Raw genomic sequence first — 26,038 nt, 5'->3', positions numbered from 1 at the left:
TCTCATGGGCTCTCCTGCCCTGGCCCTGAGGAGGCTGACACGCCATGTGGACTTACACAGAGACACCCCGTCCTGCCCACGGCAGTGCTGATCTCCACTGCGGCAGGGCCCAGCAGCCGGCAGCGCATTAGCTCACTGGTGGTCGGGCGCTAGAGCTCCCTAGCATCGTGCTCCAAGCGCACTCGGCTGCAGACCTAGCTACCCCCAGCCCATGACACCTCGCTGTCAGAAACCAACGCCCCCCTAGCTGCAGGCATCTCTCTCGCAGGTGCCCTTTACCCAGAGCAATACGGGGGACAAGAACATTCCTGGGGCAGACGCTGGTCAAGACGAGACCCCAGTGGAGCAGGACAGGTTCCCCCCACAGACCTGCCTCACCTCCAGTTGCCTATCAGCACAGAGCCAGGGAAACACGGGCCTGGGGCAGTGCAGGACCCATGGCTTATCTACCCCCCGTCTCCCTCTCCCTCGGGCAGTGCCAGCGACGGCCGGGCACGGTACCTTTCCCGAGGTGCGTGTTGATGCTCATGTATCGCGCCGTCCCCGTCAGGCTCTTGTGCTCTCGGTAGGGGATGTGTTTTTTGGTCTCGGGGTCAATGTACTCCTTGGCCAGGCCAAAGTCAATGATGTGGATGGTGTGCTGACGCTTGCTGCCCGGCCGCCCCACCAGGAAGTTCTCCGGCTTGACGTCTCTGTAGATCAGGCTTTTGGTGTGAACGTACTCCATCCGCGTGATCTGGGGGGGGGGAGGGGCTGGCATCAGCGGGAGGCCGCGGGCGGGCTTGCTCTGCTGGCATGAACAATGCCCAACCTTTCACTCCGGACTCCTGGCTCCATTCTGTTCTCGCCCCATCTCAAATCGAGGTAACTCCGCTAAAGCCAGCGGCCACTCTGCTTGGCTCTCAGAGCCAGGCCCGTTGGATCCCCACCCGCCCACCCAGCTCCAGGAGAGGAAGGACAGTCAGGGCACTAGCCTAAGCCTGTGGGGCCTGGAATCCAATTCCCTGCTCTTCCACAGCCTTCCCAAGTGACCTTGGACGAGCGTCTGTGTGCCTCGGTTCTCCACTAACAGCCCTGCCCTGCCAGGGCCAGGAGGATAAACACATACACACTGTGAAGCGCTTTGGGACCTAGCCAGGAAAGGTGCTACACAAGAGCTTGGCCTTATTACATTTTAAAGCCCAAGCAGGGGATTGTTTTTAGGGGTGGAGCTTTATAGATCCCAGGAAAAACCTCCAGCGATCCCAGGGTAGGTCACCAGAAGGCCACATGCCGCACCCAGTGCTCCTAAACCAGAACCAGCTGCAGCCTGCCAGGACTATGGTTCCCAGCACGCCGTGCTCCATCCTGAGCGGGAGGCTGTCTCCATGGAGCAGTGCAGGCTGGGCGGCGGCGTCTCTGTGGGCGGTAGCGCCCTCCCGACAAAGGGCAGGCCAGACAGGGTCTGTCAGCCACATGCGTTCTGAGCCTGGATTTGCTGCTGACTCCTGCCAACACCTGGGAGTTTTGAGCAACATGAAGCTACCTCCGGTTCACAGAGAAATAAAGCACCACCATCTCTGGTTTGCAGATGGGGAAACTGAGGCACGGAGAGACATGACTTGCCCACGGACACCCAACAGGCCAGCGGCAGAGCCAGGAATAAAACCCTTTCCTCCCGAGTCATGGTGCAGTGATCTACCCAGTCTCCAATTCAACACGGCCATCCAAAGAGGAAAGACTTCCTGAGAGGGGGCTCCCCAGCAGGAGTTACCCGTCAGCCCACACATCTCCTAAGACTTTCTGCCTGCTCTCGGATCCCCCTGAATCCCCCCATCGCACCCCTCCCTCCAGGGCCATTCGGTTTGGTGCGGAACATGCAGCCTGCTGATCTCCTGCCAGGAAGCTGCCTGCCAAACCCTGACTGCACCCCCAATAAGAGTTAAACATTGGGTGCTTTTGCCTCCTTCTTCCTCTTCACCCCCCACCCCCAACCGTATGTTCTGGCTGGGCCCCTGGGGCATCTCCTTTGGGATTGGGGGGGCTGGTCCCTGGGGATTCGACGGCAGGGCGTGCCATACTTCCCAGCTGCTCTCACGCACAGGCGGAGCCCGGGGGCCGCGGCGCTTACCAACTGTATCGCTATCATCAGGACGGTTTTGAGCGTGAAGGTCCGATCGCACAGGTCAAACAGGTCTTCCAGGCTGGGTCCCAGCAGCTCCAGCACCATGGCGTTGTACTTCCCACAGGGCCCAAAGTAATAAACCTGAGGAATTCCTTCTGCAAGAGCGAGTGTGGGGGAGTCAGCGCCAAGCTGCAGCCGAGACAGAAAAATCCCTTCCCTCCCAGCGGCAGCACCCCGGCCAGGGGGGCCTCTAAGGCCAAAAGCAGGGGGCCGGAGAACCCAGGGCGGTAACCCCGGTACCAGGGAGGTGCGGCTAGTGCTGGAATAGCAGCCAATACCGGGGGTTATGAGGCAATGAACACCTCCTCCCCTCCCCGGGCAGAACATTAATTGGGAATAGTTAGCAAGGGGGAGTCTGCCCCTCCCTTGCACCCCCACAACTACTCTGCTGCATTATTCCCGAGCAGGGCTGGGTTCTCCACATGCTGTCACCCTGCCGGAGAGGCACAAGCTGCCCCTGTTCGGGGCGGAAGGAAGGGGCTGAGCTCAGCTGGGGGCGAGACCTGGGCCGGGATGGATGTTGGCACCCCTGGCACTCACTAGGGGCCCTCATGCCATTTTTACAAGCTGTGTTAACAGGACTTGCCCCTCTGCTCCAAGGGGTCGGGGGAAAGCTGGTTTCTGTGAAAAACAGCCGACAAGGTGGAACCAGAAAGATGGCAGCCAGGCATTGAGCAATGCACCCTGTGCGTAACGACAATGTCCCTCACTCCCAACCCACAGCCCCCTGCTATTCCAGCCCTGAGCTCCCCCCCGACAGCTCTGCGATGCCCTTCACTCCCGATCCGCAGCCCCCCTGCTATTCCAGCCCTGCCCCCCCAGCTCTGCGATGCCCTTCACTCCCGACCCGCAACCCCCGCTATTCCAGCCCTGAGCTCCCCCCCGACAGCTCTGCGATGCACTTCACTTCCAACCCGCAACCCCCCTGCTATTCCAGCCCTGTCCCCCCAGCTCTGCGATGCCCCTCACTCCTGACCCGCAGCCCCCCTGCTATTCCAGCCCTGAGCTCCCCGACAGCTCTGCGATGCCCCTCACTCCTGACCCGCAGCCCCCCTGCTATTCCAGCCCTGAGCTCCCCCTGACAGCTCTGCGATGCCCCTCACTCCTGACCCGCAGCCCCCCTGCTATTCCAGCCCTGCCCCCCCAGCTCTGCGATGCCCCTCACTCCCGACCTGCAGCCCGTTATTCCAGCCCTGCCCCCCCAGCTCTGCGATGCCCTTCACTCCCGACCCGCAGCCCCCTGCTATTCCAGCTCTGAACTCCCCTCCCCGCCCCAGCTCTGCGACACCCCTCACTCCCGTCCTGCAGCTCCCCACTCCCAGCTCACAGCCAATCCCTTCTACTCCAGTGCTGGAGGACTTGGGGACGGAGAGGGAAGGACTAGCTTAGTTTCTGGATCCTCTGACGCAGGGAGATGGAATCACCACGTATGATGCACACCGGATTCCTGAGGTTTGTTTGGGGGGAAGGAGATGACCCTTCCCAGGGACCTGCCTGACAATCCAAACACCATCCATTCCTCAGGCACTGGCCGGAAGGAGCTGGGACAGTGCGAAAGGGCGTTAGCCGGATCTGAACCCCACGGGACTCCGCCCATACCCCAGGAACAGAGGCTGCTGGCACTCAATGGCCACCGTTCTCCTCCTGGCTGAGAGACACTTTCCCACCTTCCCCTGTATCGGGAGTCCCAGGGTCAGTCCCAGCTTGGAGGGGTGACACCCCCCACCCAGCCCCATCACCTGGGGAGCAGGACACCCTGCTCTTTGGGAAGGGGGTGCAGGGGAAGGAGGGTCCCAGATGACCCGAGGCAGCTCAGCCGCATCCCCGACACTAGCACAGAAATGAAAACAAAGGGGATCAAAGCTGAGAAGCGTATGGAAAACCTGCCTCTGTCAGCCGAGCAGCTCACGCTGGGGATAGAGGGCAAAGCTGCAGTGTCATGGTTACAATGAGAGCTGCACACGCTCCCCCACGCCTGTCCTTCCAGGCCAGCTGGGCCCCTCCCCGGTGCTCTGCACGCACTGCTGCTCCTTACCTGCATTTCCGAGCTGTTTGTAAAACCGATATTCCAGATGCAGCTGTGGGGCTCGGGATTTTATCGGTTCCTGTGGGAAGTGAGAGAAAGAGAGAGGAGGGAAGCAAATGAGCGGGCCATGCAGGGTCTCGGGAAGGGCTGCTTACTTCAGATGCCCTGACTTCAAGCAAGGCAAATGGCTGCGGCACATTTTACAGCTCACCCAAACGTTCATTACAGAGCAGAGAAGGGGTCTGGTCTATGGGAAGTTGGCATGAAATGGAGACCAACCCTCAGGGGTGGACATCTGATCCACTGGGCAATTTTCTTAATTTACAGGAAATGAATCGAAACCAAAGAATGAGACGGGGAGAGAATGTAGGTCCCTGCGTGAGAGAGAACGGACATGGCAGGAAATCGTCCCAACGAGGGACCGGCACCACCACAAAGCACAAGGCCTCAGTTACATGAAGGCCAGGGTGATGCAAAGGGGCTGAGGTATAATGGAGACTCCAGGCCAGAGACGATGATCTCTCTCCTCTGACTTTGTTTCTGGTCAGTCGCTTTTGGGGCAGGGAGGGAGGAGAAAGGCTGGAGAATCTGTACCTTGGCAATCCCAGAGGCAGAGTAACTGAGCAGGAAACCTGCCCCTGGGACTCTCCCTCTGACACATGGGGATTTGCCACCGGACAGCTTGGGCACACCGGGCGAGAGTTCCTAAAACCCTCGGCTGGAGCTTTGGGGAGTTTCACCAGCAGTTGCCCTGGGAGGAGAGTTAGGTCAATGCCCCGTGCTTTAGCCACCCCCTCCGGGGAACCCTGAAAGTGCCAAGCAGAGAGAGCAGAGCCCGGGGCACCGGCCGAGGGGGAAGGCTCAGATTAGGACGCAGCGAGGGGCAATGTCTGTGCAGCTAGGACAGCACTGGCTGAGGCTGGAGCGCCTCACACAGGAGCAGTTCCATTAGCTCCACAAACAGATGGGGTTTTCACCCCTCCACACCTCAGTCTCCCACTCACCTAAGCTACAAAGGGACACTTGAGTTCCTGCTGTTGAGTGGAAGGCTCTGCCATGCAAGGTTTCTCTACCCTTCTTGGCACATCTACCCCACGATGCCAGTTCTGGGCTATGTGGACTTGGGCCCATTCCCCCTACCCTTCCTGGCCTGCACTCCAGATATGGGCTGGGACCAGCCCCAACAGTGGAGTGCTGCTCAAGCAGAGAAATGCAGCTTCCATGGGTGAGTTTGTTAGACACCTCATGATGGGCGGGGACTGCAGGAAGGGAGACAGCAACAGGCTGCCTGTTCCCTCTGCTGCTAGGCCAATGCAAGGGGAGGCTGAGCAGGAGGCGGCCTTGTCCCAAGTGGCATGGCAAGAAACACAGTGCTGGGGGAAGGTACCGATGGGAACCTAGGAGGGGGATACTGAAGCTCCCCGAGTGCATCTCATCCTGACCTGGATAACGCAGGGTCCATGGCTCTTTCACTCTTGGTCTCTCTGCTGAGACTCCCCGGTACCAATCGTTGAGATGGCTAGTGTGAGGCAGACACTAGGAAAGTTCTGGAGTTGCCATGATCCAGCTGATCCCGACTCAACAGAGCTTCAGAGCCACACGCTTCTCACGCCCAAACCTCATGGCTTGGTGACTGCATTAATTGCTTTGCATGCACTAGGTTCTCAACCACCGCCTAACGCATCTTACATAGCCTCTATGTAACCACTGGTTCAGCTAGAGACATTTGAACCCATTAGTAAAAGGCCAGGCTTTGAAACACTAGCTAACCTGGACAGCACACTGAGAGGGAAGGAAAAGAAACTTACCAATTTTATAGCTACGTATTCATTCGTGTAGAGATTCTTCCCTGCAGAAAGAGATGAGAGAAATAACATTGGGAGCGAGTGAAACTTACAAACAATCCCCAGGTGTCAAACGCAGCAGGCTGGGAACAAGCCAAATTCTCTAGCAAGCTCTTATCTTTAAAAGCATCCCCAGCAGGTCAGGCGGTTTGCAGAGAAGCGAACGGGGAGATCTTTGTCCCCTCGGTCCGTAACAAGGAACAGTCTCTGTACAGTTAGTGAAAGGGCGTGCTGCAGTTCTTTATCCCCAAGGCAGCACACTCGAATTCACTTGCTATTTGGAAGCTACAAGTTGTTCGGGTGACTGGTGAGGCGTTGGGAACAGAGAGGTCCCCATATGTAATGTTCTCTCAGGATGGAAGCAGTGCATGCTGGGACCTGTAGTCTTTCCAGGCCACATCTCTGCAATAAGTAGGTGAAGGTACTTTCAATCTATTGCATTTTATGGAAGTTGGCACAGCCCCCAGCAAGTTACCAAGGTGCCCTGCGCTGCTAGAAAAGTCTGGGCATGGCCCTTAGCTCACTGTGAACTAGCAACGTGGGCCTGCAAACATCCGCAGTGGGGAGGGAGGGGGGTTTCCCTGCTCCTCCAGCAGCAGAGGGTCTTGTGCAATAGAAGATGAGCCTTGGCCTTACCTCACAGCTCCTTCATCTCAAAATGGGACACAAGCCCCAAAGCTAGGACACCGCAAACAGCAGCCCAGGATGAGAACGGAGCAGGGCGTCTCTCCTTAAAGCACATCTGCTGCTCTGTGTTTGTACAGCACCTGGCACAACGGGGCCCTCCGGCATTGCTGTAATTACCACATTATTACTACTAACGAACCATCGCTTCTCTGGAGCCCCGGGGCCCAGTGGGAGCAGAATGGCTACTTGCCATGATAACTGCGCTCCTCTGGGGAGATGGCCTGCACAGACCCACTCTGCAGGTGCACCCACACATGAGCTTGGAGCCCCATGGGGCTATCCTGGCTTCTATCCCACCCCAGGGTATTCAGAGGGGCACCACCATCACCATGGGAACAAAGGGACCGCTAGGCTCTGCAGAACTCCGGTTTGCTGCCTGCGGCAGTCAGCAGAGAACAAGCAGCAGTTGGGCTGTCCGCCCTCATCTAGCCCCAGGGCAAGCTTCCCCAAGGGACAGCACCATTTAGAAGGCCCAAGCCCAACAGCCTCCCTCACGGCCAACCCATTGGGGATGGAACTGGGCACCTGCAGAACCAAACGCAGGAGTCTCTGCAGCTGCAGCTAAAAAGCTGGACTCCATAGCTGGTGCTGTAACAGACTCGTACCCTCTGTGTATTGGGGACGTGTAATGCACTGAGCATTGGGTCGCAAAAGTTTACATGCAGCCTCTGCGGAGCAGATCCATGCAGGGAATCACCTCAGAGAGCAGAAGGGAGCTCCTTTGAACACCCAGTCCCTTTACTTAGCTCAAGGCTCCAGTTACAGCAGAGGATTAGTTTTTGCTCAATGTTACACTAGGGACGGCCAGCGCTGCCCCCAGGGATCTGTCTAGTCCCATCGCGCTGGGGTCTTTTCCTTGTGTGTAACATCTGACCGCAAACAACTTTCACTTAGCCACAGCCTCCCCATCCCACGCCTCAGAGGACCACCCCCCTAGGGAGGGAGCGGTTCCCCTTCTGCAGCCGGGGGAGCAGGGCAGCACGACGCTGGGTTAAACCCCAGGGCCAGCCGTTTCCATGGGACCAAGCTGGATTTGAGTGCAAATCTCAGGAAACGGCAAGGGCAGGACCCTAGTCTCCTCACATCGATACAGGGCCCTTACAGAGCCCCGAGATGGTGCCCAACGGTAGATAATGCACAAAATGGATTTAGTTACATGATTCCAACACGAGCGACCAAGTGGCTAGAGCACAGGATTCCCCGGCTCCATTCCAGCCTGACCCATTGTGTCACCTCAGGCAAGTCACATCTCTTGCTCCATGCCTCAGTTTCCCCATCCGTACAATGGGGATAACAATTCTTGGCTCTCACCACAGCTCTTTTAATCAGTAGATCTCAAGTAATAACAATGTTTTCATCCCGCAGAGGGGGAAGGAAGGGGGAAATCAGCAATGGCTGGTGACGTACTCTGAGATGGAAGGCTAAGATACGGGAAACTTGCCTGCCGGCCTGAAGCTGGGGAAGGGAATGCTGCACAACTGGGGCTGATAGTGGAACCTTCACCATCAACAGGGCTTGGAAATTCATTTATCTGAAGGGCGGCAGATTCTCAGTCCAAATTCTAGATTTGCTACAGTTCTGATGGCGAAATTTCCTGTTTTTCCTGAATGGGGGTCAGGGATGTCCACACACATCACTCCCAAGCCATGGCACCAATCTGGTTTATAACAACTCTCATTGTTAAAAAAATTGTGCCTTATTTTAGGTAAGTCAGGAAGATTCTATATAGTGTCAGAAACAAACTCATCAACCCAATACCAAAATATGAACCTCTCCCCTTCGAAAGCCAGCAACTCTAGCAACGCCGTACTTTTTATTTTTATAGCGTCCTTTAATTGATATGCATATGTATGACGTATTGCGTCCATACACTGCTAGTGCACCCAGGTCTAGGGAGATGGTCCGAGGCAGCGAACACAAGATGCAATATTCCCTGACAGCATTTCCTTTCTAACTCTGTCCCCCTATTGCGATTGGCGCTCAAAAGCTCCAGCCTGTGAAGAAGCTGGCCTGCTTTCCCTTTGCAACGAACAATGGAAACAGCAGAAGGCACCTCCAGGCTGAGAACACAGTACCTCCTGGTGCTTGGCCGGCAGGTGGCAGGGAAAAATGCCTTGTCCCTCCACCTATTTAAAGGAGAAAGGGCCACAGTGGAAACCAAAGCAGCGAGATTTACCCAAAATCTTTGTGTTGGGAGAGAATTAGAGTTAAAGCTGTATTTAACTTCTGCACGAGCAGGAAATGCGAATCATTCAGCTCAGCAGGACTGCTGGACTGTGCATGTCACATACCTGCAGTCTAGGGAAAAGGAAAACCTAGGGATTATTATTACACCCTAAAACATCTCTGACTTTAAAAGCCAAAACAAACTTTTTGCACAAGCCTATCACCCTTCCCTCTGCCCCTTAATGCTTTGCACAACCTCTCCGGCAGAAGGCCAGTCTGAAAAGGTTCTCCTCAGCATGGCGCTTGATGTGCACAGCTGGAAGAGGTCATAGAGCCATGAACTAGGGCTGGAAGGGGAACCATCCTTCAGAATATAAATTACAGGAGACTTATTTAAACCTTCCATGGGACTCAAGGAAATTTCAGCCAAAGCTGGGTGCCTCAAGTTTAGCACCTCAATAAGTGGCCTGAATATCAAAGATGTAGCTCACGGCGAACACCCGGGGCTTATAAAGGAAGCTGCACCGTAATACAGGGTTTATACCGCAGCCAGTGCCAAGCGGGCATACACCTTAGAAATGTGTTAAAGGATTCATATATCACATCACCCCTGAGCCTGGTTAGGAAGAGAATTCAATGGGGTCTGTTTCCAAAAAGATCTAAACTCCCATTTCACTCATCTCCTTCCAGAATAAATACCTAGCTCTCTGAATGTACTGGAGCCAATCACTGCAGTTTGCCTTTAAGAGATGGACAACTGAACGGAAGCGAGATTCAGGCACAGCTAAGCAGCATGGGTATCAGCAGTTACGTGCACAGGTCTCATTTCTGACTCGTTGTGACTGAATTACTCAGACACAGCTCTTGGTGCCCACCAAAAGCAGCAATAACCCTCTTCTTGTGACAGCTGCTGTGAAACTGTGTCCTAGAATGACAAGGAGAGGAATGCACGGGAGATATGAGCAGAATTGCTCCCACTGCGTATAATTTTCCATGAGGTGTTGGCTGGCCTTTCGAGGAGCCGAACCCTGCCCCATGACAGAGCGATGCTGCATTTTAAACCAATCCACCTTCACCACCGGAGTAGTAGGAAGGATGGTTTAATGGAGAGAGCGCTGGGCTCAGGAGACCTGGATTAAATTCCCAGCTCAGCCCACAGATCTTGGCTCCCTGCACGATCTTGGGCAGGTCACGCCAGCAAGGCTATGCCTCAGCTGTTCATCTGTAAAGTGAGAATAATACTTCCCCTCTCCTTACAGGAATGTGGAGATTGATGCGGAGCTGCTCAGATATTATGGTGAGGGCCAGATAAGAACCAGTATCTGTTCCTGTACTGTCTCATGTCATCTGTCTAGAAGATGTGTGGACCAGCTACAGAATGGGAGCCAGGACTCATGAGTTCTAGTCCTAACTTTCACCAACACAGCCTCTGTGCCCATTTTACAGCTGGGAAAAAACACATCAAGGGGCCAAATGCTTGAGCAGTGCTCCGAGGAGAGAGAGAGAGAGCACTCTGTAATGATCAATGCATGGATGGAAGGTACTAAAGCGAGGCAAAGGATTATGGGTATCAGCATTAGGAAGGGCTCCTCGGTGTGAATTCTCTCATGAGCTGGCACTTGCCCCACAACTCAGTGGTGCTGCATAAGGTGAGAGCCTCTGGCCCAGTGAACATGGGCTGGATGGGAGGGGCCTTTGTGCAATCCTGAAATGCCTGATCTCTTCAAACTCTCCCCCCTCACTCCCCAGCTCTAAGCTCTTTTACAGTGGCTGCTGTCTCCGATACACAGTACATGGAAACAGTCCAGTGAACAGAGGAACACAGGGAGGATTAACACATCCAGGGAGATTCTCTTTCATTCAGCATAACCTCAGCATTTTGCAAACGCCACAAGAGGTGTGTGTGTGGGGGGGAGGGGCAGGGAGTATAGAAAGTAAACAGGGAGCCAGTGGCAGAAGCTTCTCTCCCCCTACTCCTTGGGTCAGGTGCTGGAACTAGAGGTGCGGCCACACCCCCTGGATTGAAGTGGCTTCCATAATATACAGGGTTTACAGTTTGGTTGAACAACTCTTAGCACCCCCACTATACAAATTGTTCCCATACCACTGCCCTGGGTTGGACTGTGGGAATCCTTAAGTGCTATCGGGGCAAGGCGGGGGCTGGCATGCCACCCCATCCTGGGATCAACGCTGGCTGAGCCAATGCTGAGGCTGGCAGCAGCTACAAAAGGTTCTGTAATGTAACAGAGTTCTCCTTGAGTCCTTCATGGCATCATTCATACAATATTCAGGTTGGAAGAGACCTCAGGAGGTCATCTAGTCCAACCCCCTGCTCAAAGCAGGACCAATTCCCAACTAAATCATCCCAGCCAGGGCTTTATCAAGCCGGGCCTTAAAAACCTTTAAGGATGAGATTCCACCACCTCCCTAGGTAACCCATTCCAGTGCTTCACCACCCTCCTAGTGAAATAGTGTTTCCTAATATCCAACCTAGACCTCCCCCACTGCAACTTGAGACCATTGCTCCTTGTTCTGTCAGGACAGCCACAACTGCTGGACATGGAAAGTGGGGGCATCGCCTTGCCACTGATGGGTGAGTTAAGTGGTAGTGGCAGGAATTGCCCTGGTCCTCAAGGCTCCCTGCCATTTGGGGGGGGGGGGGGGGGGGGGGGGGGAGAGAAAAGGAAGGGTTACAGTCCCATTCAAAGGAGCTTTTCTCTCACACGTTGTTGCGTGACAGGCCCATAGAAACCAGACCATCCCAGGGATCAGTGAACCCGGCCCCCTACACCAGGCTCTAACACAACAGGCCTTGCCCTCTCACCTCGTCCTGTTTTAGTTCTCCCAGTCCCAGGTGTTACCTGTAGTGAACAAAGGCCCCTTTAACCTGCTTAGAACCAATGCAAACTACTGTCTCCAGCATGCTGGATCACTCCATCCACCCCTGAAACGCAGCCATCCCTAGTATGGAACGTAGCAGCTTTTTAACAGCTACCGTATGTGATAACTGACGACAGGAAGTGAAGGATCCACTTGACACTGCAAGGAGAGCGGAGACAGGGACAAAAATCACCAACACTGGACCTTTGCTGGATGATAGGGACTACAGCCGAGACCTTCAAAGGCCTCGAAATCAATGAGAGTTAGGTGCCAAAACACCTCTGACGATCTGGGCCTAACATCCTCCCTCTTCCGCAAAGGCTCATGGTGAACCGGACCCCTGTGCTAACCTCTTCTCTGCTGGACTGGGGCACTTGGACAGTACTGGCTCAGGCCGAACACCACCACTGCCTCTGCCTGGTTTTCCCCAGGCAATCTTCCATCCCGCTACTGCCCAAGCCACAGGCTGCTGCAGCTTTGAGATCTCAGCTGAAGGGAGAGGCCCCAATATGTGACGAACGATGTTCAAATACAAACTCCACTCAGACTTTCCAGGCGTGAACAAATGCCAGGAAAAGTCTCTTGCGGCTCATCCCAGCCCAGCTCTTAGCCTGTGGGGCACTCAACCCTCCAGCGACCCCACGAGCACTTGGAGACAACAGCTCGTGTGATGGGGATCACTATCCTCAACCCGCATATACTGACTTCAGGTCACCTCTTGCAGTTCAGCTGCTGCTGCCCTACTTGCCTCCAGTCACTACAACCAGCTGATGGTCAAAACCAGGAGTCTAAGTCCCGGCCCGCGGGCCATCTGCGGCCCGAGAACCTCCCCACTGCGGCCCACGGAGGAGAGATGCATGCAGACATGCTGCCGGCAAGGTCTGCTGCAGGCACTTCCCCCCGCAGCTCCCATTGGCTGGGGGAGAGGGACAGCGATATCATCACTAGTCGCTGGGCAGAGTCAGCTATGGAGGCAGCATCATTTTTTTCCACAATGAATATAAACAAGTCAAAATCCCGAACACAACTCTCGGATGCACACCTTGCTGCAATCCTGAAGGTTTCAACTGCTCAGTCACGGAGGCCAAACGTCAACGAACTGACAGAACTGAAGCGTTGCCAGGTGTCTGGCAAACACTAACAACTCTCTGGCAGGCAAAGAATTGTATAAAGTTGAATGACAGCTTTATTATTTCTAAGAAAGTTGAAATAAAAAATACAATATAAACGTTTTCTTTTCTGAACACCATCTTCAGTGACATTATTAGCACGCTGGGAGGATTTGAGGACTGGCCCTGGCCCTAAGGTAAACTGAGTTTGAGACTCCTGGTCAAAACGATGCAATTTTGTCCTACAGGGGAGGGGAGACCTGAGGCGGGCAATGCAAGGGGATTTGCCCCTTGCTTACACAAGACTGCAGAGGGAGGAGAGTGTATGAAATATCTTGAAGGAAACCCAACGGGGATGACGGACCAGAACTCAGGAAAAGTAACAGCAATATAACTGATACAGTGCAGCATCCAGCACATGCAAGCAACTGCTGGAGTTGGAGGGAATGTAATTATGAGAACAAGTTAGTGTGGATGGATAGAGATGCAAATGGGAGATGTATCATCACTGCCCCCTGCTGGCTGAGTTTGTCAATTACCCAGTCTGCATCAGCCCCCTCGATAGGGTGTTATAATACACCAATACTCAGCATCACCCTCAGCCAGGTGCTATGCTGGTGCACAGAGTTACACAGCACCTTGCTTACACTTCTGGTCCTGGGACTGAATCACGTAAGAAAGATGTGGAGAAATTGGAGAGGGTCCAGAGAAGAGCAACAAGAATGATTAAAGGTCTTGAGAACATGACCCATGAAGGAAGGCTGAAAGAATTGGGTTTGTTTAGTTTGGAAAAAGAGACGACTGAGAGGGGACATGATAGCAGTTTTCAGGTATCTAAAAGGGTGTCATAAGGAGGAGGAAGAAAACTTGTTCACCTTAGCCTCTAAGGATAGAACAAGAAACAATGGGCTTAAACTGCAGCAAGGGAGGTGTAGGTTGGACATTAGGAAAAAGTTCCTAACTGTCAGGGTGGTTAAACACTGGAATAAATTGCCTAGGGAGGGTGTGGAATCTCCATCTCTGAAGATATTTAAGAGTAGGTTAGAAAAATGTCTATCAGGTCTAGACAGTATTTGGTCCTGCCATGAGGGGAGGGGACTGAACTCAATGACCTCTCAAGGTCCCTTCCAGTGCTAGAATCTATGAATCTATAAATCCGCAGGTGGGTCCGAAAAGGGCAGGTAAATTGTACTGTAACCCAGCCAATCAGGACTAGTTCCGGGCCTCCAACAAAACAGCTAGAGAGGGGTGGGAGCCCGGGGAAGGGTTTGATCATTATTAACTGTTGATCTAGCCCCCCAGAGCGTACTAGGTGCTTAAAGACAGAGCGCTGCCCTATGGAGCTTGCAGTATAAAGAAACAAAAATATGAGAAAAAGAAGAGCGGGAGGGCTAGGCCTCCTGGGTTCTCTTTCCCCAGGGACTGCCATCCACAATGTGGGAACCCCTCCTTGAGCTGTCTGCTAGAAGGGAGTTAGGATCACCTTGGAAAATGGTTCTGGTGGTTTTCTATTTTCCTTGCCCTCCTTTGCATGTTTCACAACGAGAGATCTTTAATATTATAACAGTCCATAGGCAACCATGGGGGGAACCACACGTCTGCTAGTGACGTGTCAGGAAGCGCCAGAGAATCTGCATGAGTGAATGTGGTTTTTAGAAAAAAAAATGTCGAGATGAGAGCTACTGAAAAACAAAAATATTTTGGTTTGTGGCACTGGCTGATGCAAGGTGTTGCTTGTTCTGCACAGAAGCAAAACGCTTGGAGGAAACGTCTACAGCCGGAGGAAGGTTACACTGGGGTAGGAATATACCACAGAGGCATAACTAGGCACAAGAGCATTTAAACCCTCCCCGTTTGTCACAATATCACTGTTAAAAGCTAGCATGTGTATTTCTCTGAACCCCTTAAATAATTTTCCCACCTGCCCCTCTCCCTTCCAAAATGAGCTTGGACAGTGCCATTTTCACACCTGCTTCTGCATGTCACACCAGCCTTCCTCTGACCTTTTAATCACACATGCTCCAAGCACAAGGAGATAAATGGGGGTCTTGAGGCTAAGTCAGTGGACTGGGGACCAGGCACGATTCCCGGCTCTGCCACAGACCCCATGAGGGACCCTAGCAGGAGGCACATCCCCTCTGTGCCAGTTTCCCATCCCACCCCTTGTCTGTTTAGATCATCAGCTCTTTGGGGCAGCGACTGTCTCTCATTATCCATACAGACAGTACAGAGCAAGACAGCCCTGATCTCAGGCGGTGCCTCTAGGTATACTAAAAAATTACACTTCCTCTTTCCTCACTCCTCTGGTTGCATGAAAGAAACCAGCACAGCTGTGTGTAAAGGCAGGCACAGGCATATGCAATGAATTTGAAGAGGACAACTTAAAACTGGCGCCAAATGTAAATAATCCACAACGGCTCCTCCAGATCAACCGAAAATGGTTTCCATAATTAAAAAAATGAATACAGATCCCAATGAAAACAGCTCTCTTTAAAACAACTCCCTCCCCTTCAGTGTCTGAAACCCAATCAGCACCAAGAACCTGAACGGGAAACTGGTTTTCATTGCCTTTCAAGACAGTTAAGTCCAAAGCAGACTACAAAGAGTTGCAAAGGGATCTCACAAAACTGGGTGACTGGGCAACAAAATGGCAGATGAAATTCAATGTTGATAAATGCAAAATAATGCATATTGGGCAAACAAACCCAACTGTCCATACAAATGGACGGGGTCTAAATTAACTGTTACCACTCAGGAAAGATCTTAGAGTCACTGTGGACAGTTCTGAAAACATTCACTCGATGAGCAGCAGCAGTCAAAAAAAAGCTAACAGACTGTTAGGAACCATTAGGAAAGGAATAGATAGACAGAAAATATCATAAGGCCACTCTATAAATCCACAGCACACCCTCACCATTAATACTGCGTGCAGTTCTGGTCACCCCATCTCAAAAAAGAAACATTAGAATTGTAAAAAAGTACGGAGAAGGGCAACACAAATGATTAGGGGTATGGAACAGCTTCCATCTGAGCAGAGATTAAAGACCGGCAAAGAGACAACTAAGTGGCTACGACAGAGGTCTATAAAATCATGACTGGTGTGGAGAAAGTAAATAAGGAAGGGTTATTTACCCCCTTCACATAACACAAGAACCAGGGGTCATCCAATTAAATTAACAGGCAGCAGGTTTAAAACAAACAAAAGGAAGCACTTCACTCAACACACAGTCAACCTGTGGAGCTGGTTGACAGAGAATGTTGTGAAGGGCAAAAATATAACTGGGTTCAAAAAAAGAATTAGGTAAGTTCTTGAAGGATTGGTCCATCAATGGCTATTAGCCCCATGCTCTGGGTGTCCCTAAAGCGGACTGCCAGATGCGGGGACTGGATCACTTGATAACTGCCCATATCAGTTCGTTCCCTCTGAACCAACGATGGCTAATGCCAGGTGCAAGTCAAGATACTGCATGGCCATTCCTACGCTTCAACCAAGAGAAACACACAACGTAAACAGGCCATAACTGGCGTTGATCAGTGAAATGGGTTAATGCGCTACAGTGTAATCAAGGGAAAGGGACTGGTTTGTAAGCAACATAAGGATTTTTTTTCCCAGTGTCTCTCTAAAAAAATGAAGTGCTTTTGAAAAAGCATATACGTAAACTATAGATGGGGCTAAGAGCCCAATTCCCAGGGACACTGAAGGCTCTATGAGGTTAACAGGATACCAAGGCAGCCTTCAAAATGACAGCCAGGTACATTTTGAAGCGAACTGGAAAGTTTGTAGCTATCACAACCACTTTTCTACTTTTCTGAAACGGATGCACGTAGGGTATGTCTACACAGCAACTAGACACCCGCGGCTGCCTGACTCAGGCTCACGCTGTGAGGCGGTTTCATTGATGTGTAGATTTCCGGGGTCAAGCTGAAGCTCTGGGACCCTTCCATCCCGCAGAGTCCTAGGGCCTGAGGTGAGTCTGCACTGGCCTTGCCTCTGTTGCTATCACTAGTTCAGTTCCATCGCTGGTAGCAAAGGCACTAACATGAAGTGTGGACAAGGCACGGGACAGCTGCTGGGGTCTTACCTGTGCTATGCAAGCATGCTCCGAATGGGTATGAATGTCACCGCCACACCACTCTGGCAGAGCAGGGACATTTTGGGAAAAAGGGCTTGATCTAGCCAGGGCAGGCGTTTCACTGTGGCGCTCTGTCCCGCTTCAGAGATGTCAGAGCTTTACAGGAGATGCAGATCGAGGCACGAACCATGGTCTGGTTGGGACCAAGAAAATCTGGCTCATGTCTCGAAGTGCCCTCGTTGTCAGTTTAAGGCTGCTCCAACTGACCAAAACATCGCTGCAGGGATTGTTTGTTTAACTTGAAATTTTTTAAAGCAAAAATTGCCCCTTCCCTTCTCCCATCCTGCCACTCAGCGAGGGGCGCGGGGGAGGGGAGAATTAAACGTTCACAGAAAATTTTGGAAAAAAAAAAAAAAAAAAAAAAAAAAGTTTCCAAGATTTACCACAAAATATAATTCTCACTTTTCAACTGGCTCAAAACCCCCCCGCCAGTGTTCTGGGGACCAGCACAAGGTTGATGGGCAGCCGCAAAGGGAAAATGCAGCTGCAAAGTACTTGAGCAGGTGCTTGGGGAGTTTCAGTCCCAGCTGGGATCAACTTATTTATTCTCTCCCCTCCCCCCAGTATTTCTTTTATCAACCAGTTGAGACGCAGGCGGCATTCTGGGCTCAGGCAGCATGCCCACTCCCCCAAAGAACAGTACAAGACACCCTAAAAGGAGACAAGCCTGTAAGTCAGTCTGAGGTGGGCACACATCCCCTCCCTCTTAGGTCTCTTCACTAGACACCCGACGGACAATACCCTACAGGCATCTGGGCTTTCCACGCAAGATCACCCCATGAGACTGAGCCCAGACATACAGCCACCGCGTCTGGGGCTCGGACCCTCTTAAAGGCTAGATTCCAAATGCAGCGGCATAGACCAAGGGCACAGGGCTCATCAATGGGCAACACCCTGAGCCCAAGCTGTGCTAGATCAAGCCCTTAGAGCCTCTAGCAAGAGGTCATTATCATCATATACACAAGACAGGAGGAGTGCAAAGGCTGGGAGGACACAGGGCCGAGTTAAGCTTCTTTGGGTGACCTTCACTCTGCAAAGCCACTCAAAAAATAGTTTACTCTTAACTTTGGACTTTCCAGGCTAACTTTTTGTTAAGACAGCTACAACACCCTCAGTAAAGTGCCAATCCCTCTATCATGGATGGTTCCACAACAGACCCAGAGAGCGGCAGACACAAGTCTCTTGCTCAGACGACAAAAAAGGGTTTTAAAATTATTCACACTTCCACTGCAAAGCCACTGCAGGAAATGCATGGACAAGTGAAGTCCTGTGCAAGTGGTTACCCAGAACCACTGATGGAGAGACACCCAGCTGAATAAAGGAAGACACTGTGCAAGTGGTTACCCAGAACCACTGATGGAGAGACACTCAGCTAGGAAATAGACACACAATACCGGGAACATGAGAGCACTTTGAGGCCCCACCCAAGGTCAATGGCCCTACATGAAGAGGGCTCATTGCTGACCTTCCCAGCCTGATATCCCGGGATTTACATGATTGCTAATCGATTGGTCCTCAAGCCCATTTCCCGGACAGGATGACACAGCCATGCACAGACAGTGGGGGTCTGGAGATCCTTGCAAAGGAGCACTAGATTAAAGTACTGCATGTAGTTTTTAACATTTCTACACTAATAGAGAGCAGGGTAACAATCCTCCTGTGAAGGCAGAAGCCTCACTCCAGGGACTCGGGCCTCCATTCAGTCTCATGTGAGATACTCCCCTAGATTCCAAGGGGGAAGAGAATCAGGCCTTGATGCACAGTATCCTACACAGCCATTGCAAACCAGTGCTCACAGCTGCCTAGCTTCCTAGCTGCTGCTCCTTGGCTAGCACTCTGTCATGCACGGCAGTGCTTTTCCTCTACTCCCTTTGGGCACATGCCACCCTGGTAACAAGCCAGTCTCCCGGCTCTCATCCTTAACTTGTGGCAGCCAGAGAAAGCAGATGGCTGCACACTTCACAACCTCTCTGCAGAGTAAGCCGCTGGGCCAGAGCCCGGTGCCAGGGCCGCTTTGGAAGAGGTGGCACGTGGCCCATTGGCCACCCCTGCTCTAAACAGCTTCCTCCTGCTTCAGATTTCAGAAGGCAGCAGCGTTGGTCTCTGCTGTGGAAGCGGCCTGGTCAAGGCATTAGGCGGATTGTAGCGCTGGCCCTTGGTAACTAGCTGGAAGGGGGTAAGTAGTGGGGGATATAGGGTGTTCTTGCAGCTCCCACCATACTCTCCAGCTGCAGCTGCTGCATTCTGAAACATGCCTAAGGGCAGGAGGTGGCCTCAAGTTTCCAGCAAAGCAATTAAACTGGTGAGATGGGGGAGAAGCCAGGGTGGTGGTGGGTGTGTGGAGGGGGAAGGCCACTGCTGCTGGCTGGCCTGGACGAGCAGGCGAGTCACCATGGGTGGATCTGCATCCAAGAGGAAAGGGCACAACCTCCTAGGCAGCCAAAGGATACCAGTGCTGGATACCTGGGAACAACAAGACCCAGAGATTGTTGAGCCCCTGGACAGTAAGAGTGCAGACGTCCTCTGGAGACGAGAAAGTTGTGGCTCCTGTCAGTTCCTCAAATGACCTCTGCTTTTCTACCAGCCTCGCTCACACACAGTTTGAGGCAGTTCCTCTCCACCCAAGCCCCGGTTTCCCTCCAAAACGAGGCCAGCAGGGTGACATCACTGTGGGTGGGCCAAGAAAGGCGATTGGAAGCACATTGGTGGCACTGCAGCACCCGGCAGCTTCTTGGTCAGTCTCACAAACCTGGCTCTGCGGAAGGACTGTTCATTTTCCTGCTGTCCTGGTTTCAGTGTGTACAGTTATAAGCCAGTGAAGAAGTTCTGTCTGTATAGCCTGTAAGTTCTTTGGGGCAGGAACTGCCTCTCTCCCTACATGTCTGTACAACACAAAAGGGACCTGATCTCAACTGGGGCCTTGAAGTGTTACTGTAACATACCTAGACCAGTGGTTTTCAACCTCTGGGTCCACAGACTATGTTTAAGATTTCCAAAGAGGTTCACACCCCCATTCAAAATGTTTTAGAGGTCCGCAGATGAAAAAAGGTTGAAAACCCCTGCCCTAGACAATAAGAGACATTGGGAACCAGAAACTCCTGCTGTCTGGCTTTCATTCCCCTTCTAGCTTTCAGCATATCCCTTAAGCCAATGTTTCCCAAACTTGTTCCGCCGCTTGTGCAGGGAAAGCCCCTGGCGGGCCGGGCCAGGCCGGTTTGTTTACCTGTCGCGTCCGCAGGTTCGGCAGATCACGGCTCCCAGTGGCCGCGGTTCATTGCTCCAGGCCAATGGGAGCTGCTGGAAGCGGCGGCCAGTACGTCCCTCGGCCCGCGCCGCTTCCATTGGCCTGGAGCAGCGAACCGCGGCCAGTGGGAGCTGCGATCAGCCGAACCTGCGGACGCGGCAGGTAAACAAACCGGCCTGGCCCGGCCCGCCAGGGGCTTTCCCTACACAAGCGGTGTCCCAAATTTGGGAAACACTGCCTTAAGCCAACATTTTCAGAAGTGGCTTCTGATTTTCAGCACCTCCCCCAAATGGGGCAATCAAGATCTAAGGCGCCTCCCCTCCCCAAATAACACGTAGCACCAGCTTTTAAAAGTCAGGTGGTAAAGCTGGTCAATGTTACAAACTAGAAGTTGTGCATGGAAAATTTTCCTTTCTGAAATGGACCATTTTTCTATGTTTTTTCCTCCCCCAAAACTGAAACTGTTCTCAGAACACACAAGACAATTTAATTTTGGTCATGAAAAGTTTCTATAATGTTTTCAAAAGAAGCAAGTTTCCCTTCAAACTGGAAACATGTCCAAAAGTCTGTTTTTTAAAATCCAAAACTAATTTTGGATTTTGCAACCAGTTCTGCTTTGGGTGCTTCATTTCCTCCAGGACAAATCTTGGCAACTCTGCTACCAAGGACTGCTGCGGGGATTAGTGTGTGCACAAAGAGCACTAGATATTCTCAGTTACATTTGACACTGACTACATTAGTCTCTGTCCTAGGTCCTCCACCATGGCTGAATCAAAGATCTCTGCCATTATCTGCTGGCTTCTCCCACCTTGTCCCCCACACCCTCCCCAAAGAGGATGGCATTATTTGATCTCTCTCTGAGCAGGCAGTGTTTTCTCCAGTCATTTGGTGTCACTTTGGTTCCTTTGCACATGCTCTGGCATGCACATGGATCAAGGTCTGCATTTTTGATGAGTGACTACTTTCATTTGGCTCCTGAAAGTGTTCTTGAGACTTGAAATAACTTAACGGCATATGTGAGAAGGAAGTAAATTGGATTTTAGGAGCAAGCAGACCAAACTGCTCTGGCCTACACCTCTGTACTGGGAAACTCCCCATCCAGCCCAATGACCCGTTTCATCATGCCATTTAACGGACAAGCATCAGTGTATTACTGGATGTGTGGGCCTTCTAGAATAACTGCATGCAGGGACTTGAACGTCAATGGCAAGTAGAAATCCATCCCAACAAGCACCATTAACCTCTGCAGAATCCAAATTCCAGTGGAAGAAGAAAAGTTCCTTTTCTAGCCCTCATGGTTTGGAGCGGAACCATGCACATAGAAACCAATGCAGTGCCGCCTTCCTGATTCTGCAAGCAGCCTGCTCTTGGGCCTCTACTGCTGCTCAGACCTTGCCAATATGTAGCCAAGTGAATGCAGACCATGGCTTTACCCATTTATACTGCTGCTATTCAGAGCCTTGTAAGCAGCTGTGAAATTGACACATCTGGTCAATTTCTTTCTGCTGCAGCTTGAGAAGTCTCTGATGGGCAGCAGATGCAGGAATTGAAGCTATTTATTGGGGACGTGATCCTAAAGGAAGAGAGGCTGGGGAAGGGGCACAATAGCAAAGACACTCACACTGGAGCAGCCAGAGGGTTGAGAGAAAGCAGAGTGGAGACCCCTCCTCAATTGCAACAGACTGCAGGAGGGGAACAGCTGCAGAGCCAGTCCCATACAAATCAACCCCAGGCCTCGCAGCAATCATTTGGCTGGGAGGTGGGTAGAGGGGAAATCCAAAAGAGTCAGTTCTTCTCACTCCCAGCAGGCTGAGGTGGTTTGTGGGTTGGAGTGGGAGGCTTCCCATTTATCACGCATATACTGGCTGAAGGCTGACATACCAGCAAGTCCAGAAATCACAACCTGGCAGGGCAGTACATGTTACTGCAGGAATTTGTACCAGTCAAGTGATGTTCCAGGTGGAGAATATCAGGCCAGCAGGAGGGGGAGTTGGCAGGATTTCTCCACAGCTGGGGATCTTCAGCAGTCAGATTTCTCACTTCATCTCAGCCACGGATTGCATTCAATACAGCAGCTGCAGGGCTGGGGTAGCTCCCTACACTGGGACGCTCACTCCCTGCACTGGGAGCAGCAGGTGAGGGAATGCCTTGCAGGGTTTGGCTGTGACCAACCCTGTTCCCTCATGACACTGTAAGGTGCTTCGTGCAGCCTGCCACAGCTAGTCTGATTTTGGGAGGAGGGATCTGAGCTGCTCCCCAAGATTCAGGGAGGCAGACTTCCCACTTCCCTGAAGGCAGGATCCACTTGGCTTGGTTTTAAACACAGCCTTTTCCCAAGCTTTGCAATTAAGCTGCAATCACATCAGGGAGTTTGGGAGCAGGCTGGTTTGCCAGGCACCACCAAGTCTGTTGCACTAGGCAGAGCTAAGCATTAACTCAACGCAGCCAGAGTCAGTGTGTTGAACGCAGGGAGGTGGGCATGCTCTGTCCCTCCCTCCAGCCATACTGCCTCACAGGCTGCACAACTTCAGACATCATCCCGCTTACTGGTTCTTCTCCCAGGCAGATGGTGTGAAGCAAAGCCCACACCTAGCTTTAGGTTCAGTCTGAAGAGATACAGGTTGGGGCAACAGGCACCACCGGAGTCCCTGAAACTGCCATCTATCTCTTCGGAATGAGCTACATCAATTCTCCCTCTAACGCAGTTAATTTTCCAAATATTCCCACCTGGACCAAAATCTTTGCCTGGCAAATACTAGTTCAACACGCTGAAGTCCAATTCACATTCCTAGAGGCACTGTAGAGCAACAGAAGACTGTAAAGGGCTTTTCACAACCGCAGGACACCAGTGCAGAGAACGCCAAGCCAAGAGCTACAGCTTGGCGAAAACCTGCCGGTGAGCTTTTTTTGTTTTTTTGACAAGCAAATGGCCCTCTCCCCGTCCTCCCCACTGTCAAAAGATTTTGCTTTGTTCAAAGTTTCCTGATTTTTTTTGGCAAAAAAATAAAAATAAAAAAAGGAAAGCGCCCCAAGGATATTTAAAAAAAATATTTTTCAAAATCTCTCTCAGAAAATACTGTTTTCCAACCATCTCTACTGAGAGAGAAACACTTTTGGCTACTGCAGCTGTATGTTCTGTCCAACAGCAAATATTCATTCCCACCCTTTTCCCAGGTGCTGTTAGCAGATGCTCTCTAACACAGCCTGCCTCCAACTCCATTCTCCCTCTGATCTCCTCCCTTGGAGGGTCTGCCCTTACTTATAGGAAGCCACCTGGTGGTCAAGAGACTCCTGTCCATGCTGTTCTTCCCAGGCGGAGAAGAAAGGAGGAGCCGTACGCTGCAACCCATGAGGAACAGACATTTGCTAGAGTTTGGTGGAACACATGATATAGATTCACAGATTCCAAAGCCAGACGGGAACACGGTGATCATCCAGTCTGACCTCCTGTATAACACAGGCCACAGAACTTCCCTAATACAAATGCCTCTTTGTAGATACCTTGTGAAACCCATTCAAACTGACATTGCCACAAAGACTGAAAACGCTGGGACTAAAAGGATCAATTTCTTTATCAGATCTTCCCTAGTGATGTCAAAGAGGGTGATCAGAAACCCCTGTCTGACCATCAGCCCTCCTGCTTTAGGATGGGCTTGGAAACGTTTTAACTCACACCTTCCAGGCGAAGCTCTTGTGTTCAGGGAGTCCAGTGCAAGGACACTGCAGAGAAGGCACCAGGGAGAAAGGGGGTATTTCTGGGAGATAGATTTTATGCAAATGAGGCAATACATATTTGCATAAAAGAGCCAGTTTTCTGGGCCTGCAGCCTTACCGCTGCTTGACACAGCTCCCTGTAAAGATCTACGGCAGGAGGATGGGGCATGGTTCCCTCCTGTTACTCTCATAAAGGAGAAAGACACCTATATGGATCGCCCCTGAGCGTTCCCAGTGGGAAAAGGGACGTGGGAAGGGCTGGATGGATTTCACAGCAGCACCACAGTGCGCAGTCACAGCAAGGATGTCAATAAAATCGGCCCATCTCACCTAGACGGAGCTCCCCGAAATTGCCGCATCCAATCTTCTTCCCGACACGGAAGTTGGGGCCCACCATTAAGACTCCAGAGTTCGTCCCTGCGCTCCGGCTCCCATGGCTGCTCCTTCCTCCACCTGCCTTGGACATTCTTTTGCCTTCCTCTGTCTCCCCTTTCCCTCCTCTCTTATCAAAATCCATAAGTTTGTGATACCCCGGCCTCTCCACGGTTACGCCGCTGCCATACAAATCCCAAAGCCACCGAAACTCGAGGGGGGAGGGAGGGGAAGGAAAAATAAAAAAAAACAGGGTTCTTCTCGGTCAATACACCATCACGGTCTGAGATGGAGGGGAGGGGACTGGGGGGGTCACTGCCACCCACAGGTGCCGGGCTACTGCAATGTTAGTGCTCTTGAAGGTCCCGCCAGGATTCTCATCTTCGCCTGCTTCGGCCCGCTCTTTGGTGAAGAGCACATTCTGTGGAGAGGGTCCTGCCAGCTTAGATCCTTCGGCTCCCAACTGTAAAAGACAGAAGGACAAAATTAGTGTAAGAAACGAGTGTGCATGCTTCCATAAAGTAGGGTATGTTATAAATTATGCAGAGCTTTTACAAAGGAGCACAGGGCGGGGGAAGGCACTGAAGTGGAACAGAGCAAAGTGTTTAGCAGTCAGGACTACTGGGTTCTATTCCCGGCTCAACAGAATGACCTTGGGCAACTCATCTGACCCCTCTTCCTGCCTCAGTTTATCCTCCTCATTTCATAGATGGATATGTACCTGGCGGGGGGGGTGACTGAGGCTTAACTCGTTAACCATTAGGATGTGTGTTCAGATCCTGAGATGACAGATGTTAATGAAGCAGGGTTCCTTAGGGTATCACCCAAAGAAACCCACTTGGGTGGACCAACACCCTCAGAGGCAGATGAAACAGCCTCCTGTTCACTCTTAGCAAGAGAGGTGTGTGTGTGTGTCCGTCCGTCCTTTGGAAGACTTTTTATTTTGCAATGGGGTTTGAGGGTAGGGAAAAAGACAACCAGACAAAACTATCCTGGCTGCTCTGAGGCCCCAGGTGCATTCTGGGCTCCTACCCACAGCAGTAGTGCAATGGCAGGCATGCACTGCTTGGGGAAGACAGCCCCACACTACCGATCCTGGGGTCTCCAGCAGACGGACAAACACCCCATCCCGATAGCAGATTTACCATTTTGTATTAGGACTTCCAAACCTTTGTCATCTTTCTACAGAGAAGCTCACTGGGGTGGTTTGGGGGCACGATGCCTAGTGAGCATTCCTGGAAGAGTCGGTAGGGGGAAACAAAGGATGCTGGACTGAAAGGGAGCCAGAGAGATGCTGCTTATTGGCCATACCTGATGGGACAGATGCAGCCCCAGAGAGGCAGTGGAAGAGGACATGAGTCACTAGACTACTTGGAACAATGGGGAAGCAAAAGGACCCTGGGATTTACTATGTTGTCAAAAGGGGATCTTCCCTCCCACCCTCCAGCATAGGAATTTCCTGGGTTTGAAGACATCCACTCTCACCAGGACAGACAGACACACAAGCTAACTCAGAGAACTTTTTGCTGTGCATGAGTTGCAATCCTGCAGTCTGTGTTCTGCCTAGCACGGTCTACACACTATGTCAGTTAGGGGTGGAATTATTATTATTTTTTAAAAACAGTATATAGATTAGCATCTACAGAGGTAGTTACAGTGGTACTACTCCCCTGCCCCCACAGTGTAGATGCATTTCATT

General features: G+C 51.9%; 1 protein-coding gene across 19 annotated transcripts in view; it reads right to left on the bottom strand.

Annotated features, from left to right (window-relative positions):
* Positions 1 to 26,038, bottom strand: part of CSNK1G2 (casein kinase 1 gamma 2) — a 91,011-nt gene that overhangs the window by 17,604 nt on the left and 47,369 nt on the right. For 12 of the 19 annotated variants that reach the window (XM_024107916.3, XM_065578612.1, XM_065578613.1 and 9 more), the window contains 5 exons: positions 24,298 to 24,802; positions 5,999 to 6,039; positions 4,200 to 4,269; positions 2,111 to 2,259; positions 502 to 736 (listed from right to left, as the gene is read on the bottom strand). In XM_024107916.3, the coding sequence (XP_023963684.2) occupies positions 502 to 736; positions 2,111 to 2,259; positions 4,200 to 4,269; positions 5,999 to 6,039; positions 24,298 to 24,484 (682 nt within the window). In that variant the 5' untranslated portion in view covers positions 24,485 to 24,802. Of the gene's footprint in view, positions 1 to 501; positions 737 to 2,110; positions 2,260 to 3,903; positions 3,995 to 4,051; positions 4,270 to 5,998; positions 6,040 to 24,297; positions 24,803 to 26,038 lie in introns of all 19 variants that reach the window. The other 7 variants (XM_065578618.1, XM_065578624.1, XM_065578623.1 and 4 more) reach the window with 2 other exon arrangements.

Source organism: Chrysemys picta, chromosome 25 (assembly GCF_011386835.1).
Source record: "Chrysemys picta bellii isolate R12L10 chromosome 25, ASM1138683v2, whole genome shotgun sequence".
In the NCBI taxonomy this organism is placed as follows: domain Eukaryota; kingdom Metazoa; phylum Chordata; order Testudines; family Emydidae; genus Chrysemys; species Chrysemys picta.
This window is presented reverse-complemented; position numbering and strand designations above follow the sequence as displayed.